Here is an 18,818-nt window from a genome sequence, read left to right as displayed (position 1 = left end):
AATGTTCAAAACCTCTGAAGCCAGTGAGAACTTGAAATATCGTGAGGAGGTTTCCAACGTTGGACGATAATCTTTTTAGCTGCAGTCAAGCCTGATTTCCCCGTAAGGGAAAGGTGAGATTCATCATTTAGAACAACCTATTTTTTACATATAATTGTAAGGCAATACATGATTGTCGCTAAAAGCCTCGTCTCTACATTACAATAAAATATAACAAATAATTGATTAATTAATTTGAATACAAATTCAAGTTAGTATTAAAGGCATAAAAAGACAGGAATGTATAATTCTTTCTATAGAAATGTTCCTTCTGCCGTAAAGTGTCCAAACCGGGCTTTTCTGGATAAGCACATGTTTAAAGCATAGTCATGGTCCATGCCGGTTTCAGCTGGATTATTTGTCAGTTGCTCTCATCAGATCGCTCTCCTCCATTTTGTATTTTATTTACGACTTTTGAATCCACATAAACACATCGGCAAAATCCGGCTTCCTTTGAGCACGTGTTTTAAACAGTTTCATCCCTTTGTGAATTGTTTCCACTTCCGCCTTTAATTTCTTCATTCAGCGGGAATCCAGATGAATTAATCCTGAGTCCAACAACCATCAAAGTCGCTCCAATAGTTCTCCTTGATTATGCTTTCATCCTCCTTTAACAACACACTTCATTCATCCAGTTTGTGACAGTCGTTGTAGCATTTTGAGACTTTAACTACCGCTGTTGCCCCCCCCCCTCCTCCTGTGTGGGGGGGGGGGGGGGCGCAACTTCCAACAGGAGTCATTTGGGGGGGCTCTTGGAAAAAAGGTGGGGAACCCCTGATTTAGAAGATGCACAGCAGGTTCCCTTGGTAACCCTATTACATCTGTAAGGGTTCTAATAACCTTCCCCCAAAAGTGTAATACTCCCGTACAACGTGTAAGAAGGAGCCCATGGTCCCTGGGGACAGAATGAAGTGTACGGGTCGGGTACCAATCCAATTATTGGTGTTAGATACGCTCTACGACAACATTTCAGATGTAGATACTGATGGTTTGGGTTTTTTGAAGCACCCGTCACATTAGCCCAACTTGCATCCCAGTAGATATAACCCTATCCCATGCTCCCATGCCCCCATGCTCCCATGCCCCCATGCTCCCATGCCCCCATGCTCCCATGCCCCCATGCCCCCATGCTCCCATGCCCCCATGCCCCCATGCTCCCATGCCCCCATGCCCCCATGCTCCCATGCCCCCATGCCCCCATGCCCCCATGCCCCCATGCCCCCATGCTCCCATGCTCCCATGCCCCCATGCCTGATGTCGGCACGTCTTTCTGGGAGTTAAGATTGTCATGGATAAACACAACTATTTGTATCGGAGCACTCAGAATAGGATGTTCTTTCAAATCTCGGAAATTATGAATTTTACTGGCAAATGTATGACTTTATAATCTCAGAGAATTATCATGTTTTTTTCTTGTACATTTTTTCTTGAAACATCAAAAGTAAAAAAAAGTATTACTTTTTTTTTTTTTTTCTGTCGACCTTTAAAGTCCCCTGGTTCTTTCTTTTCAAATAAGACCTACACATGTCCTCATATCGTGGCTTTGTTTTCCAATGTGTCTCTCAGATAACTCGGACCCTAACCATGTATCAAAACCAAGTCCCTTGCAAACTGTCAGGGTTTGAACTCTGAGTTTTTATCCCTCCCGTCTCTCAGGTCTGGACCCCTCTCAGCGGCAGGGGGTCGAGGGTCTGATCTCCGTCGCTCCGAGCCGCTTCGACCACACCGCCCTCTTCACCGTGTTACAGAAACACACTCTGCAGCACCGCATGAACGACTCCTTCTCCTGCCTGGTACACACACACACACACACACACACACACACACACACACACACACACACTCTGGGGTTATCTCGATGTCTTTTTATCTTGAAGTTCATTCAGAGATCTGGAGGCAGGCTGTGAGGACGTATCTGAAGGCGTCTGCTCTTAATCCTGGATGACAGAATGAGTGAGGGTAAAATGTCACCAAGAAATTAATTGGCAACACAATTTGACTTAAATGAAATAGTAACAATGAATCCCCACTCTTTTTTTCAAAACAAACAATCTCTCTCTGCTCTTAATCCACGTCATAGAATCACTTCTCTGGTCGAGTTACTCAAAGGAAATGTCAGCTGCGTTTCATGATGTTATATTTTTTTCTGACAACTTTAATTAAACATTCAATCTTAATTAGAGCGAGTGAAGAAACGGCGATGTGCAGCTGGCAGCAGAAGAAAGAGAGGAGGACATGTATTGATCATGTTTCCACACAATCAGAGGATGAAAGGAAAATGATCAATTCATAACAGAATCAAGTTAAACACAAGTCTCTCAAACGGTTTCATCCAATCTGAACATTATTTTACATTTGAAGCTCCTTTTGAGGTTTTTCAGTGAAGCCGGTTATATTTTAACATCAATCCCACATTTGAATAAAGTATCTCATCGGAACAAATGATATCTTAAAAAGTTAATTATATAAAATAACCGTTCTCTAATGACTTTAACTCTTGAAAGTGAAGTGTCTTGAGAAATCTTATGTGTTAATTAGCAGCAAGTGTATTTATAAAGCACCTTTCAACACCAGGCAATTCAAAGTGCTTTACAAAAACGAAAGACATTCAGAAAAGGGCGTTTAAAATGAGTCATTAAAAAGAAAAGATAATAACATTAAAAGAAAAATACATGGATAAAAGTTACAGTGCAGTTTAAGAAGTGAATAGTTCGATTAAGGAGACGAAAGGAGTCACATTGCTTTCTTGTATTTTATTTGACTTTTTAACTTTTTTTAGGATCTGACATTTCCTCTCTTTCTCTCAAATCAGAATAACATTTTAGACCGTAATGACAGACAGGAAATAAACAGTTAACTTCTTTGAGTATCATCCACAAGAATCATAAAGGCCAATTATTGATGAGAGTTCAGGATATAACTGATAATAAATACACACATTACGTACAGGGTTCCCGCGGGGTCTTAAAAAGTCGTACATTTGATGATCAGAATGGAAGGCCTTAAAAGGTCTTAAAGATGATGGGATGTGAAAGGTACTTCTGTGTTGCGATAGCGTCTAAATGTGTTTTGGGGGAAATGTCCGGGCTGCAAAGTAACCAGTACGGTGAGAGCCTTTCAGTTCCCCCAACAATCTGTATTGAAATAAATCAACATGGAACCAGAATCACTAACTTAGCATCTAGGGGACAGAGAGTATGTTTGTGTGGGACGATGTGGGACATGTAAATGCAATGTTGATGCGTGAACTGTCAGCGCATGATGCCGTTTAAAACATATAATAATAAAGGGCGGTGCCGGCCGTCAGCGAACCGAGCCGGCCTTTCTCCGCCTTTCTCCACAGAAAAAGCGTTTTGTTTTTGTTCAATCAAAATGAAATATGTGGGACATCGTCTCAGTATGCGGGACATCGTCTCAGTATGCGGGACATCGTCTCAGTTTGCAGGACGCACCAAAAGTCGTGAAAAGGCTGTGCATCTGGTCACCCTATTTGCATCCCCCCGGACCCTTATCGGAGATCACCCAGCTTGTAACCTAGCAACCAAGCTTTAGCTAGCGGCAGTCAGAAACTCGGGTATCTTCGAATCTACTTACAAATAAACACGGGGAAGTTCAACCGTATTTGGTCCGAAAACATCGAATTTAGTGCTTGGTTGAAACCAGTGGAGGGAACGTGTTTGAAGCCTGCTGCAGCTTTGCAAATGTAGCGTTAGCTAGTGCAGCGTTAGCTAGTGCAGCGTTAGCTAGTGCAGCGTTAGCTAGTGCAGCAGCTCCCGCAACAACATCGGGGGACCTCCGGGCGACGTTTGGGTCTACGCCGACTTTAAAAGCGGAGGTGCTGTGGACGCTAAATCCCGTAGCTAAACACCAATCCTACAACACCAACGATGAACGGTTGTAGCCAAGGCATAGAAATAGTCCTGACTTCACACTTCCAGATTATCTTCTGAAACATTTTACACACACACACACACACACACACACACACACACACACACACACACACCGACACAGAGACACACACACACTAACACAGTTCAGTGGGCGTTATGCTGTTATGTTCAGTCATCGTTCTTATGTTGAACGTGAATACATTTTCTTTGTAAGTAATTATGGGACGTATTTTTTCTTTCATAGCAATTTTCCTTCCTACTTTCTTGCCGTGAAATAGTTCTTAAATTATATTCAAAGTGGTCTAAATTTGAGTTGATGAAACCTTGCAGGAACCCTGTACTTAGAAGACATCTCTCCCCCTCCCCCCCCCCCTCCCTCCCTCTCAGCCTGGGGGACTCTCACACTGGTTGAGGGGATAAACGCTCTAATCAATACCTAACAAATAGGAACATGACCCTCATAGCTAACTGCTGTGTGACTCAATGGAGCGTGGACAGGGGGGGGGGAGAAGCCGAAATAAGTGTGTATTGGGGGGGGGAGTTGGGTAGCGTGAAAACCCCACGTCTATATGATCCACATTCACTTTTGTTCATCATGCTGTCATACGTCTTCTGCGAAGGTCTTTTCACTCCAACATCGAAACAAGATCCACTTTTAGGTTTTAAAAAACGATAATAACAAATGTATATTTTTAACCTACTAACAGTTCAACAGAAAATACACAACAGAACGGCAGCAGCACCGAAGCTACCGAAAGCATGTTTCCCAAGGTCATTCAAATCATTGAAAGTTTGATGGACCAAAATGAAGTGCTTGGAAAAAGACAAACTAAAACTCCTCAATGCTACAACAAAAACTAAACTAAACCCTTTCCGTGTTGTCCGCTTGGATTTGAATGGGTGTATGAAAAGCTCTGATGTTTGGTCCGTGAACCCTTTAAAAAGCCTCAAAAGGCATCCAATGAAAAGAAGGCATTTTGTTTATTAAAATGTCTTGAATCCATCCTCAAAAAGTCTCTTCAAATGCCAAGAAAATGGGCAGTACGAATTGAAGGAAAATAATTCTGACCTTGCATTGGAAATTCTCCAAATAATTGGTCAAATCCAACGCCTCTCGCGATTGTCCCAGGCAAATAGCGGAGCGCTAAGCGTACAATTGGTCATAAATGTCACTATAAGTGCCATGATAAGGACGTGCCCTTAGCTGCATCACCTCAGCTGTCCTCGCACCTTACATATTATATATTAATCGTATGCATTGGTCATGTGAAACTTCCCAAAGTGATTCTTATCAGCCACACAGCATGTATCTGGCAGCGACTGTGGCTGCGAGGGAGTGCGGTCGTCTTTCCACCAGAAGGTTGTGGGTTCGATCCCTGCCCGAGTTGCTCCCGATGGCCAACAGTGTGTGAATGTTAGTGTCTGTATGGATGGGTCTTAAAGACTGGATAAAGCGCTATATAAGTACAGTCCATTTACCATTACCTTCCCGACATGTGTGTCCTTGTGTTCCTGTCTTTTTAAAAGCAGCAGAACGAGTTCTTCAGAGGGAAATCTGGGCCTCGTTTAGCTCAGTTTTTGGTCTCCTCCACCACCGAAAATAAAAAATCTGCCTCTTCAGCTGTTCTAGTAGTTTACAGCTTATTGATGGAAACACTGCTGAACCAGGCAATGCATGTTCCCTGAATTCAATCTAGGAGCAGAACAAGATCTAATAAAAAGATAAGATACTTTTTAATCCCAATTTGGGAAATGTTTCCGATGTAATGCTCCGCAGAGCTGCAGAGTTGGTTGGTGGTACTTCAACAGTACATTGTTGAATCAGATAGTCATTTAATCTATGGATCAGTTACTTTCCCAGCAGTTGGTGGAGACCAAGGCAGCGCTTCATAAATGTGAATATTGGACTTTGATTCATCATAAAAGCCTAAGTTGTAGGAACCCTGCTCGTGCTTTGGAAACACTTGTTCTGTTACGTGAGTCTTCCTTAAGTGATTCCTATTAGCCGCTCAGCATGTGTCCGACAGTAAAGCTCGTCCCGACATGTGTTGCGTTGTGTTCCCGTCTTTTTAAAAGCAGCCGAACAGGAGATGTTCCTCAGAGTGACATCTGTGCCTCTTTCATTTCCCTACCTGCTCACCAGGACTCTCTCCGGCTCTGCAATTAGACGGATCCTTTCACACCGCCCCTCCAGATCCTCTCCCCTCGGCCTTTTGTGAAAACTCGAGGGCTTTGTGTTCCAGCCTGAGCCCCTTTTCACCAAACACTCTGAGAAAAGGCCCGTTTCTCGGCGTGGGGGACATCTGTTGAGCAGTGGCTTGGATTCATGTCATCCACGGGGTCGTATTTTATTCACAAAGAGTTGAACCCAACAACAACAACAGTAATTAGGCAGAAATGTGGTTTTGTAGCTGGGGCCCTGCCGACGGGACCAGAGCCGTTCCCACTGACGAGTGAAGTCCCACAATGCACCATTCAGGTCCAGCTTTCTGACACAACTCCATCCATGCCGGTGGTAACACTAGGGCGAGGACATTCTTGGAATAGCTCAATCCAAAAAACTAAAAAAAGTATTACTAAGAACTTTGGAGGAACTGTTTATGCAGATATTCAACATTTGAGGCCTTCTGGGATGTTTCTCCCAAATTAAGCCCTTTGTTAAAAAGATATTCTTAGTAGTCGTGAGCCATTTCAGGCACAGAAGAGCCTGACATGAATAGATGTTGTAGGCAATATTAACATGATATTACCTTGGTACCTCGTTAACATGCCAGCCGATAGCAGAGCATCATGAACATTCGTCAGGATTGCTGTTGTGTTCACGTGTTTGGTCTCCTCCACCTCCAGAGGCGCATGTCTGTCTCTAGAGCTGCGAAATACTCAACTTCGTTCACCAGCTAGTCTCTAAAGTCTGAATGCTGTGTGCTGCCGACAGGAGACTGAACAGACAATAAATGTACCGTAAAACTATGAGCTAAAAGAAGCTAAAATGCCTCGTGGTAATTTGACAGTAAGAGATACTGTTACAGTATAATTATTCATTTATTCCATGGATCAACATCATTCATATATTTCTCAGGAGATGGCGGAGACCAAAGTATAGACATTACCGAATGTCCAACATGTCTGCCCCGCGGAGCTGAAGCAGTTTAATCAGTCGGGATTAGGGTTGCAAAGGGGCGGAAAAGCCCCGGTAGATTTCCAAGGGAAGTTAAGCTGGGGAATTTTGGAAATATTCCATATAAGTTTTCCGCACTCTCGCGGGAATATCTCCAGGAGCGAGCTTAAGTTTCTTTCATGATATAGCCCAGCGCAATACCTTCGTCACACATGTCACCACTGGTTTGTCCCATTTTCAGGCGATTTGTAATCTATAGAAAAACGATGTGTTTTTTGATATTTGTGGAGTTATGTGGGCCAGTGTTTTTTTATTGGTTAAGTGTCCTTGGTATGAAAAAGTTTGAGAAACACTTTACTAGATGAATACATTTGTATGTGATATTTGCAATTTAAACATTAACTAAATATGTTACCCCATAATATCATCCAGACTTCCTTCACTTCGTGTAGTCCACAGGCTCAAATGTGTGGCTTCATTTGCCTTGTGCTTTGGGCTCAAACGTGTGGTCCAGTCTTCTAGAAATCATGTGTGCATGTGATGGAGGAATGCACTGTAGGGGGCGTGGTCTCAATAGCCTTGCAGTAAGCAGTGTGCTGTGTGCATGTGATGGAGGAATGGCATGGATATTCAAGTGTACTTGAATGGCATCGGTTTGTTTTAGTCAAGATTATGTTAAAATGTCTTTCCCCAACTATATCTAAGTTCCCTACGAAGAGCCGACCTTCGATTTAGAAAATTCCCAGTTTATTCCCGTGGAAAGTTTCCATCTTTGAAAATTCCCGGAATTTTGCAACCCTAGGATTCATGTTAAGGCCGCTACACCCCAACCTGAGACCAAAGAACGCGTACCGAAGGCGTCCCGACTTTTACGTCCGCTACGTCGCCTGCGTCGCCTACGCCGCCCGCCTACGAACACACCGCAAAGACTTCAGTTAACGAGTGGCAATACCTGTCCTTACCAGCAGGCAGCGGTAGTGTGTATTCGTCATTCAAAAGAGGCAACAACCGGAACACAGACTACACCGAGAGAAGAAGAACAGACTGCGTGATACACCGAGAGAAGAAGAACAGGCTGCGTGATACACCGAGAGAAGAAGAACAGGCTGCGTGATACACCGAGAGAAGAAGAACAGGCTGCGTGATACACCGAGAGAAGAAGAACAGGCTGCGTGATACACCGAGAGAAGAAGAACAGGCTGCGTGATATAAACAAACAACAAATAGCGTCTGGGTTCCATTTTCTCTCTCTCTCTCGTCGATCGAAAACATGCAAACATAAAAAAGAAACTCTTGCGTCCGGGTGAGATGAAAATGAAAAAGATTAGCCGTCTGTGTGTGCCTTCTTAATCGTTTGTTTTGGTCCCTCACTTCCGCTTCGCTTCTCATGCACTGACTCGCTGAGCTGAACAGCCAATCAGAGCGATTCAACATGTCCAATCGGCCGCGGGAGGTGTGAAAATGTGCCGTTAAGAGACGACGGTGCGGGACACACCAACCTGAGTAGGGCGCCGCGAATGCCCGACGGCCTCTGACTCCCAAAATCGGGTTGGTGTGTAGCGGCCTTTAGCGAAAGTGATGACTGCATCATAAATGCTGACTATAGAGGAGTATCTGGAATTGGTGCTGAAGCAGCTTCACATTCAACAAATATTTTACCTCCTAAATGTTAGATTTTCCCTCAAATGTATAGTTTTTCTTGAAATTGAGGATGCTTTAAAACAGGGGTGTCAAACTCAATTTCATCGCGGGCCACATTAACATTATGGTTGCACTCAAAGGGCCGGTTGTAACTATAAATATACATATATAAATATATAATGTATTATATATTACATTATTGCCTCTGAATTTGATTATTATCGGATAGGATAATAACTTAGTAATTAACTACGTCTGAAAGTCCAGGGCAAATAATTGTGAGTCTCTTCAGTGCGCACGTCACAAAACGAGATGCATTGTGGGACATGTAGTTTGTGGGCAACCTGCTTCTGTAAAGTGGCATGTAACCGTACAATAAACATATTATATTCTTTGCAAGCTCTTGCGGGCCACATGAAATGAAGTCGCGGGCCAGATTTGGCCCCCGGGCCTTGAGTTTGACACCCCTGCTTTAAAAAATCTGCTGTATCAGCTTTTTCCATTTTCTTCAATGAGCCTCAGAATGGGGTTCATCACCGTGCGTGTGCTGAACAGCGGAGCTTAAGATGTGAAGAAGAGCCGATGTGGAAATATTCTAAAAACTGTGATAAAATCAAGACTAACTAGAAATATACAACAAAGGAAATGATATGCAGATATGTGCACAATAAATGAATACAAAAGCAAATCAAAGATGTCATCTGGCAGTGAAATATTTAGATCCATAAAAAATTATATTATGAGCTTTTCTCCAATATTTCGGCATATAGATGTTGACATATCATTTAAGTTTGGATCTCCACCAGAATTTAAAACAAAGTTCTGTAGGATCTTGCAGGAGTCTTGATGGTCAGCTGACAGGTTGGATCGTCAGCAGCTTGTCTTCGTCCCAGGACCCCCCCCCCTAACCTCTGGCTAATAAAGCAGAAGGGAAAGGGTCATGGGGTCGTAGAGGATGATCAGTCATCTGGACGACATGTTTACCTACACCAGCGTCACGTGGCCCACTTTAGACCGCCATCGGCTCTGAACTACTGGAACGTCTTAAAGGTCGCCTGTTATGCAAAATCCACTTTGTCTCCTACATCAACGTGTGATAAAGCAGCAGGTGTATTCCTTCAACGGTTTCAGGCTTCAGTTGTTGAGGAAGAACTTTGGGTCCATATTCTCTGTCACAGTGTTGGATACTTAACTCTTTAGTTTCCTGTTGGTCTTCAATGCTAAACTCGTGAGACATCTTGAGACCTTTGTCCTCACCGTTACTTTTAATGGACCAGGACGAACATACTGTTTAAATAAATAATCAGCTCGATGCAGTGGAAAGATTCAGGCTTGTTGTCAGTTCTTGAGAACCAAGAACCAACTTTGCGTAACACGTGGACGTACCTCTGGAGTTTCCCGTCTACCTTTTCACTTCTAAAGGACAGCGGCGTCTGAATCTGATGCTGCTAAAGCTAGCATCGCTAATCTGCTGTTAGCTGTGTGATGTTTGCTCCATAGATACACTCGGTCACACCAGGGACCCCGTCTAATAATACAGCTTCAGAAACGGACCCAAACACAGAGACTTTACTCGGGCGGGGACAGCGCCATCTGCGATCGATTAGCTAGTGGACAATGATCCCTCGCTCCATCGCGTGAAGGCTCTGCTAACAAGCGACCGTACGAGAAACAGAGAAGACGACGCAAACACGGTTTCTTTCAGAGCAGTGGGTTTTGTTCACATGTTGTTGCACGTCACAAAGCCACGCCCCCCCCCCCCCCCTTCGTGCCCGGCTTCCAACACAATTATATTTCAGATCTATGGGAAATACTGAAACGACTGATTTTACCCTAATCACAAACCCGTATGGACTCTTGTTTCCTCGCTCAGCTTTCTCAGATTTGTATTTCATAGAAATTAGCACATTGTCCGACGATGCCGGTTAATTATCTGGTCAGATTGTGAGAATCAAGAACTTTCAAACCAATTGTACTACCGCTGTTTAATTGATCAAACTTTCCTGCTAAATCAAACCAAAATACTGGCTTTAAAGTAGAGCTGTACGTAGTTATTATTGGCATTAGTGATTTAACTTATTTTATTACATGGCTTAGTTGAATACTCGATTCTGATTGGTCAATTCAGAACACGTGACACGTTGTTAATCCAGAACAGACAGACTGCTGTCAAGGACTTATTGACCGTTGTTAAGGACGCTCACATCTGCAGAAAGAAGTCCGCTCGATTGAACTGTATACAGTTCGGCAGAAATCCTCCTTTTAGACATCAGACGGCGACACATGTTCAGTTCCTTTGGCATCGGGGCAGGATATCGAGATACTTCCAAGGTTTGACATCACGATGTTTTCAAATCTCTAATCAAAAAGCTCCTCAAAAACGCTATCGAAGCAGTTCCTGCCGTTGCTACGTAGTTCAAACGGTAACAACGGACTACTTTTCCTAGCGGATGCATGTCAATTAAAATCAATAATAGCCAACTATTTTTTAAATCAATAAAAACATTTACTAAATCTTATAAAAGCATTTCAATTAATATTTGGAGTCATGTCGTTACTTTGTTGAGAATGTGGCCGTGTAATAATATTTTTATAGCGCTTCTCTTGAACCCAAAGACGCTTTACATTTGGGAGGGAGGGTAGACGAACACAACAAAAAGAAACAAAATAAAACAGAGGGGGGGGGGGGGCTTATGGATACAGAGTTGAAGAGGTGGGTTTCGAGGCGGGACTGGAACGGGGTGAGGGACTCAGACTCACGGAGGTCTTGGGGGAGGGCGTTCCAGAGCTCCGGAGTCTGGCCTTGGGGATGGAAAGCAAAGCGGCTGAGGTGGATCTGAGGGGCCGGGGGGGTTGGTAGAGGATGAGGAGGTCAGTGAGGGGGGGGGGGGGGCAGATGGTGGAGGGCTTTGAAAGTGAGGACCAGGAGTTTGTAACGGATGATAATACAATATACTTGTTTAATGTTTTAAAGGGCGTACGGCGTGAGCAATAGTGGGTATCAAGACTATTACAAAGTATTGTTTATCCAAGAGCACTTTTATAATCCTATTGTCTATTAAACACGAGGCTATTCTCACAGAGTAGAAGCTTACAAACAGAAAATATCAACGAGATAATGAATATGTTGAAAGATATCAAGAAGCTCCAACGACTCTTTTGAAATGTCCTTTTCGGTGTCATTAGGAAGAGCCAGCTGCCAGACCGGATGCTCTGGATCCGCTTCAGACCCAACCCGCGTCCCCTGACCTGCGCACACGACGGCTTTCTTTTGATTGGTTTAATTTTAAATATAAAAGCACTGATATTTTTTAATTGAGTTTCCTCCAGAACATCTCGTCCTGCTTGGAAGTCTGCGTGGCAAAGTGACAGATCAGAGTGGTGGGGTCGCCGGAATCTTTGGACCGAAAACGTCTTCCTCGGGCCAGAAGTAGTCTGAGAGCCATTTAGTCTCTCAGCTTCCTGTCGGCCGTCTGTCGTGAAGTGACGAGCGTGAATCTGAGACACACGCCGCCACGCTTCCTCTCGTCCCGGGGTCACGTTGCTCCTCGGGGGGGGGGGGCGGCGAATCGGAGACGTGCAGCCGGGGCGGACGGCTCGTTAGCCGCTAATTGAGCGGTCAGCGCCAAGACTGGAGTTCGCCATCTGTTTGTGACGGAGGAACATCTTGTGGCTTCACGCGCGGCGACAGCCCCCCCCTCTGCCTGGGGTGTGATATTAATAGCTCGAGCTCACAGACGGAGAGAGAGGAGACGGAGGAAGAAGCAAAGTGAGGAGTGGCAGGAAGGGGAGGAGGAGGGGGAGACGCTAAAAGGCCTGCAGGGGAGAGATGTGCCAGGTCCAGTTCAGCCCACGCAGCATGTCTGAGGGAGGCTGGATCGCAGACAGGAAGTCAGGAGATAACTCATCGTGCTTTAAAGGTCCCCGACCATCATCCTCTTCTTCATCAATATATCAGGTCTCAGATGTATCCAGAGCCTGTCTCTGATTGGCTGAAACACCAAACAGATAATTACCGCATCTCCTCTGTTTCAGCCCTGTTTCCAAAGTGCTGATTCTCTGTCTGTTACTTTAGATGAAAATAAGGAGCCCCTCCCCAAGAGACATGAAGAAGAGTGGACACATGTTGATGTAGAAGAGACATGGAGAAGAGGGGACACATGTTGATGTAGAAGAGACATGGAGAAGAGGGGACACATGTTGATGTAGAAGAGACATGGAGAAGAGGGGACACATGTTGATGTAGAAGAGACATGGAGAAGAGGGGACACATGTTGATGTAGAAGAGACATGGAGAAGAGGGGACACATGTTGATGTAGAAGAGACATGGAGAAGAGGGGACACATGTTGATGTAGAAGAGACATGGAGAAGAGACATGAAGAAGAGTGGACACATGTTGATGTAGAAGAGACATGGAGAAGAGGGGACACATGTTGATGTAGAAGAGACATGAAGAAGAGGGGACACATGTTGATGAAGAAGAGACATGGAGAAGAGGGGACACATGTTGATGTAGAAGAGACATGAAGAAGAAGGGACACATGTTGATGTAGAAGAGACATGAAGAAGAAGGGACACATGTTGATGTAGAAGAGACATGGAGAAGAGGGGACACATGTTGATGTAGAAGAGACATGGAGAAGAGGGGACACATGTTGATGTAGAAGAGACATGGAGAAGAGGGGACACATGTTGATGTAGAAGAGACATGGAGAAGAGGGGACACATGTTGATGTAGAAGAGACATGAAGAAGAGGGGACACATGTTGATGAAGAAGAGACATGAAGAAGAGGGGACACATGTTGATGTAGAAGAGACATGGAGAAGAGGGGACACATGTTGATGTAGAAGAGACATGGAGAAGAGGGGACACATGTTGATGTAGAAGAGACATGAAGAAGAGGGGACACATGTTGATGAAGAAGAGACATGAAGAAGAGGGGACACATGTTGATGTAGAAGAGACATGAAGAAGAGGGGACACATGTTGATGTAGAAGAGACATGGAGAAGAGGGGACACATGTTGATGTAGAAGAGACATGGAGAAGAGGGGACACATGTTGATGTAGAAGAGACATGGAGAAGAGGGGACACATGTTGATGTAGAAGAGACATGGAGAAGAGGGGACACATGTTGATGTAGAAGAGACATGAAGAAGAGGGGACACATGTTGATGTAGAAGAGACATGGAGAAGAGGGGACACATGTTGATGTAGAAGAGACATGAAGAAGAGGGGACACATGTTGATGAAGAAGAGACATGGAGAAGAGGGGACACATGTTGATGTAGAAGAGACATGAAGAAGAGGGGACACGTGTTGATGTAGAAGAGACATGGAGAAGAGGGGAGACATGTTGATGTAGAAGAGACATGGAGAAGAGGGGACACGTGTTGATGTAGAAGAGACATGAAGAAGAGGGGACACGTGTTGATGAAGAAGAGACATGAAGAAGAGGGGACACATGTTGATGTAGAAGAGACATGAAGAAGAGGGGACACATGTTGATGTAGAAGAGACATGAAGAAGAGGGGACACATGTTGATGTAGAAGAGACATGAAGAAGAGGGGACACATGTTGATGTAGAAGAGACATGGAGAAGAGGGGACACATGTTGATGTAGAAGAGACATGGAGAAGAGGGGACACATGTTGATGTAGAAGAGACATGAAGAAGAGGGGACACATGTTGATGTAGAAGAGACATGAAGAAGAGGGGACACATGTTGATGTAGAAGAGACATGAAGAAGAGGGGACACATGTTGATGTAGAAGAGACGTGAAGAAGAGGGGACACATGTTGATGAAGAAGAGACGTGAAGAAGAGGGGACACATGTTGATGTAGAAGAGACATGGAGAAGAGGGGACACATGTTGATGTAGAAGAGACATGAAGAAGAGGGGACACATGTTGATGTAGAAGAGACGTGAAGAAGAGGGGACACATGTTGATGTAGAAGAGACATGGAGAAGAGGGGACACATGTTGATGTAGAAGAGACATGAAGAAGAGGGGACACATGTTGATGTAGAAGAGACATGAAGAAGAGGGGACACATGTTGATGAAGAAGAGACATGAAGAAGAGGGGACACATGTTGATGTAGAAGAGACATGAAGAAGAGGGGACACATGTTGATGTAGAGGAGACATGAAGAAGAGGGGACACATGTTGATGTAGAAGAGACATGAAGAAGAGGGGACACATGTTGATGTAGAAGAGACATGAAGAAGAGGGGACACATGTTGATGAAGAAGAGACATGATGAAGAGGGGACACGTGTTGATGTAGAAGAGACATGAAGAAGAGGGGACACATGTTGATGTAGAAGAGACATGAAGAAGAGGGGACACATGTTGATGTAGAAGAGACATGAAGAGGAGGGGACACATGTTGATGTAGAAGAGACATGAAGAAGAGGGGACACATGTTGATGTAGAAGAGACATGGAGAAGAGGGGACACATGTTGATGTAGAAGAGACATGGAGAAGAGGGGACACATGTTGATGTAGAAGAGACATGAAGAAGAGGGGACACATGTTGATGTAGAAGAGACATGGAGAAGAGGGGACACATGTTGATGTAGAAGAGACATGAAGAGGAGGGGACACATGTTGATGTAGAAGAGACATGGAGAAGAGGGGACACATGTTGATGTCCCCCCAGCATGTGTCTTAGTCTCTCATTGTATCCTCATACTAATTGTACCAATCAGCTCAACATTCTTTGTTCTTCTTCCACTTCCATCAAACCCCCAGCTCTAAATATAACACGTGTTTCTAGACGTACCTCCACGTAGAGTGAGGCCAACGTGAGAACGAGAACGCGTCCAGGCGTCTGATCCATAACCTCCTCTCACACCACGATGTGTTATACTAAGGAACGTGTGTGTGTGTGTGTGTGTGTGTGTGTGTGTGTGTGTGTGTGTGTGTGTGTGTGTGTGTGTGTGTGTGTGTGTGTGTGTGTGTGTGTGTGTGTGTGTGTGTGTGTGTGTGTGTGTGTGTGTGTGTGTGTGTGTGTGTGTGTGTGTGTGGTGTGTGTGTGTGTGTGTGTGTGTGTGTGTGTGTGTGTGTGTGTGTGTGTGTGTGTGTGTGTGTGTGTGTGTGTGTGTGTGTGTGCCTTCCGTGAGGACTCTTAATTAGCGCTGTAAGTTTCACGCCTAATTGAGTGATTACGTGCGGGGTGAATGAACCCATGAGCGTCTCGGGATGTTCCACACCTTTCCTTTCCTCTCCTCTCCTTTCCTTTCCTTTCCTTTCCTCTCCTTTCCTTTCCTTTTTTAAACTGTAACAGAGAATTAACTGTTGCAGCGTTAACCTTTACACTTCTCCGCTTAGTTGTGGTAAAGTATAGAGGATTATTTTGTTTGAATTCGTGGCGACATGTTGGTCCGAGTGTGTGTGTGTGTATGCGTCCCATGGCAACAGGAAGCTGGGATGGATTGTGTTTATAAGGTAGTAGGGGTTATCTGCAAAAGGCCTGAAAAGCAGTCACATGTACGAGCATTGGAGAAGGAACAGCTCTTAACAGGATCTGATGTTAAAGTAGGAGCTCCAGCTGACGTCCAAAGAGAAAGAGAAAGCCACGCTTTAAGAAAAGCCTCAAGAAGGCGTTTTCCCTGCAGTTTGGTGGATACAGGTTTGGAGTCTCCCACACACCAAGTTCACACATCAGACGCATTCTTAAATGAGACTGAACCAAATCTGTATTAGTATTCTGCGCTGCTCACGGACAGGACTTTATTCCACTGACATCTGAGGTCCATTCTGAGTGAGACTTTGAACCGGCCTCGACCATCACCCCGAAACAAAAGCCCCTCAGCATTCAGCTATTCCCATCTTTCTATTTGCATCTGTGCTTCCCCTCCGTGACTCGGACCCTCCGGTCAGTCAGACTCATCTCCGTTGTAGACATGATGACCCCTGGACCCCTCCTCCCAAGGTCACTCTCCAAGATGATCTCTCCTCGGGGGGCCGCAACATTTTAACTTTATAAACGGAGTGAGACCGCGCCCCATCATCAGCGTAGTGATACTGACGAAGACATGGCAGCGTTCTCATTTCTCCCCGAACAGATTGTGTTTCAGTTTGAAGAGTCCAAAACACAATCTGTTCGGGTTTCTTTCTTTCTTTAATATACACGTTATGAAAGCACTACTGTTTTCGATGTGTTCTGATTCATCGTGAGCCGCAGAGATGTCCACGCCTTCGATCTGCAGACGTACCGAGACCGCAGATCCATCCTAAAAAAATCAAGCCATGATTGTTTTTACATATTTTCCAATACAAATGTCAAAAATGCGGCAAAATGATGGTTCCCTCCACGATCGTTCATCTTAACGCTATCAGTCAAAAAGCATGGCAGTTACATGGATCGAGAGAGAGGTCGTTTATTTATCAGAAGTTAGGAAAGTATGTGTAAAAGGTAAAAGGTACATGTAATGTCACTGCATGGGCGAGTAAAGTATTTATCTAAAAAGGAAGACTGGGGTACAAATAAAGACTTGACTTGTTTACCCCTTTCCAGTCGGATGCACCTGCCCTAAGGAAGGTCATCAGTGTGTCGCGTCCGACACTCCATGTGTGACGTCAACAGACAAACATCAACACACGCTACATGAAAACAAACATTGAACACAACGGCCGGATCAGTGAGAGATGCTCAAAGAGCCTTCAGCGTGCTCTGATCTGGAGCTCTGTGTTCACTGAGAGGACTGGATGGAGCACAAAGGATGCTTCAGGCTGACTCTAGTGAATCCAGGGACCCTGTATCTCCCATTAGCAGAGAGGACAAAGTACACACATCCTTTCCTCAAGTAGAAGTACAGATACTCGTGTTTAAAAATACTCTGGTAAAAGTAGAAGTACTGACTAACAAGTAAAAGTAAAGAGGCTTTGAAGTGTGCTTCAGTAAAAAGTACCCATAGCTAGCAGCTGCTTTAAAGAGTACCTGACCTCCCTTTATATTAATAGAACAATAATGTCATTGTTAGCTAATGAATGTTTCCATGGTGACCAACGGCAACATGACAACGTTTCCATTGGTCCCTCTTCTTTAGAGAAGACCAGGAAGTGATGGATACACGGATCGTGTTCCAACCAATAGGCACGCAGTGACTCTACAGAATAATGACCACGCACCAACACACATTCAGACTAAAGGAACCAGCTGTTTGGGAAATGAGAGAAGTAGAAAGTACAGGTATTTGGGTTCAACATGAGAGAAGTAGAAAGTACAGGTATTTGAGTTCAACATGTGAGAAGTAGAAAGTACAGGTATTTGAGTTCAACATGTAAGAAGTAGAAAGTACAGGTATTTGTGTTCAACATGTAAGAAGTAGAAAGTACAGGTATTTGTGTTCAACATGTAAGAAGTAGAAAGTACAGGTATTTGAGTTCAACATGTAAGAAGTAGAAAGTACAGGTATTTGTGTTCAACATGTAAGAAGTAGAAAGTACAGGTATTTGTGTTCAACATGTAAGAAGTAGAAAGTACAGGTATTTGAGTTCAACATGTAAGAAGTAGAAAGTACAGGTATTTGAGTTCAACATGTAAGAAGTAGAAAGTACAGGTATTTGTGTTCAACATGTAAGAAGTAGAAAGTACAGGTATTTGTGTTCAACATGTAAGAAGTAGAAAGTACAGGTATTTGAGTTCAACATGTAAGAAGTAGAAAGTACAGGTATTTGAGTTCAACATGTGAGAAGTAGAAAGTACAGGTATTTGAGTTCAACATAAGAGAAGTAGAAAGTACAGGTATTTGGGTTCAACATGAGAGAAGTAGAAAGTACAGGTATTTGAGTTCAACATGTGAGAAGTAGAAAGTACAGGTATTTGAGTTCAACATGTAAGAAGTAGAAAGTACAGGTATTTGTGTTCAACATGTAAGAAGTAGAAAGTACAGGTATTTGTGTTCAACATGTAAGAAGTAGAAAGTACAGGTATTTGAGTTCAACATGTAAGAAGTAGAAAGTACAGGTATTTGTGTTCAACATGTAAGAAGTAGAAAGTACAGGTATTTGTGTTCAACATGTAAGAAGTAGAAAGTACAGGTATTTGAGTTCAACATGTAGAAGTAGAAAGTACAGGTATTTGAGTTCAACATGTAAGAAGTAGAAAGTAC

At 43.9% G+C, this 18,818-nt stretch overlaps 1 protein-coding gene across 1 annotated transcript in view; it reads left to right on the top strand.

The window, feature by feature from the left end:
- Positions 1–1,110: 1,110 nt before the first annotated feature.
- Positions 1,111–18,818, top strand: part of LOC117440662 (calcium-dependent secretion activator 1-like) — a gene marked incomplete at its 3' end in the record, with an annotated part of 41,354 nt that continues 23,646 nt past the window's right edge. The window contains exons 1-2 of the mRNA XM_071202071.1: positions 1,111–1,303; positions 1,696–1,832. Coding sequence (XP_071058172.1) covers positions 1,111–1,303; positions 1,696–1,832 — 330 coding nt within the window. The remainder of the gene's footprint in view (positions 1,304–1,695; positions 1,833–18,818) is intronic.

The sequence above is a fragment of the Pseudochaenichthys georgianus genome, unplaced genomic scaffold (genome assembly GCF_902827115.2).
Source record: "Pseudochaenichthys georgianus unplaced genomic scaffold, fPseGeo1.2 scaffold_1110_arrow_ctg1, whole genome shotgun sequence".
NCBI classification, from domain to species: domain Eukaryota; kingdom Metazoa; phylum Chordata; class Actinopteri; order Perciformes; family Channichthyidae; genus Pseudochaenichthys; species Pseudochaenichthys georgianus.
This window is presented reverse-complemented; position numbering and strand designations above follow the sequence as displayed.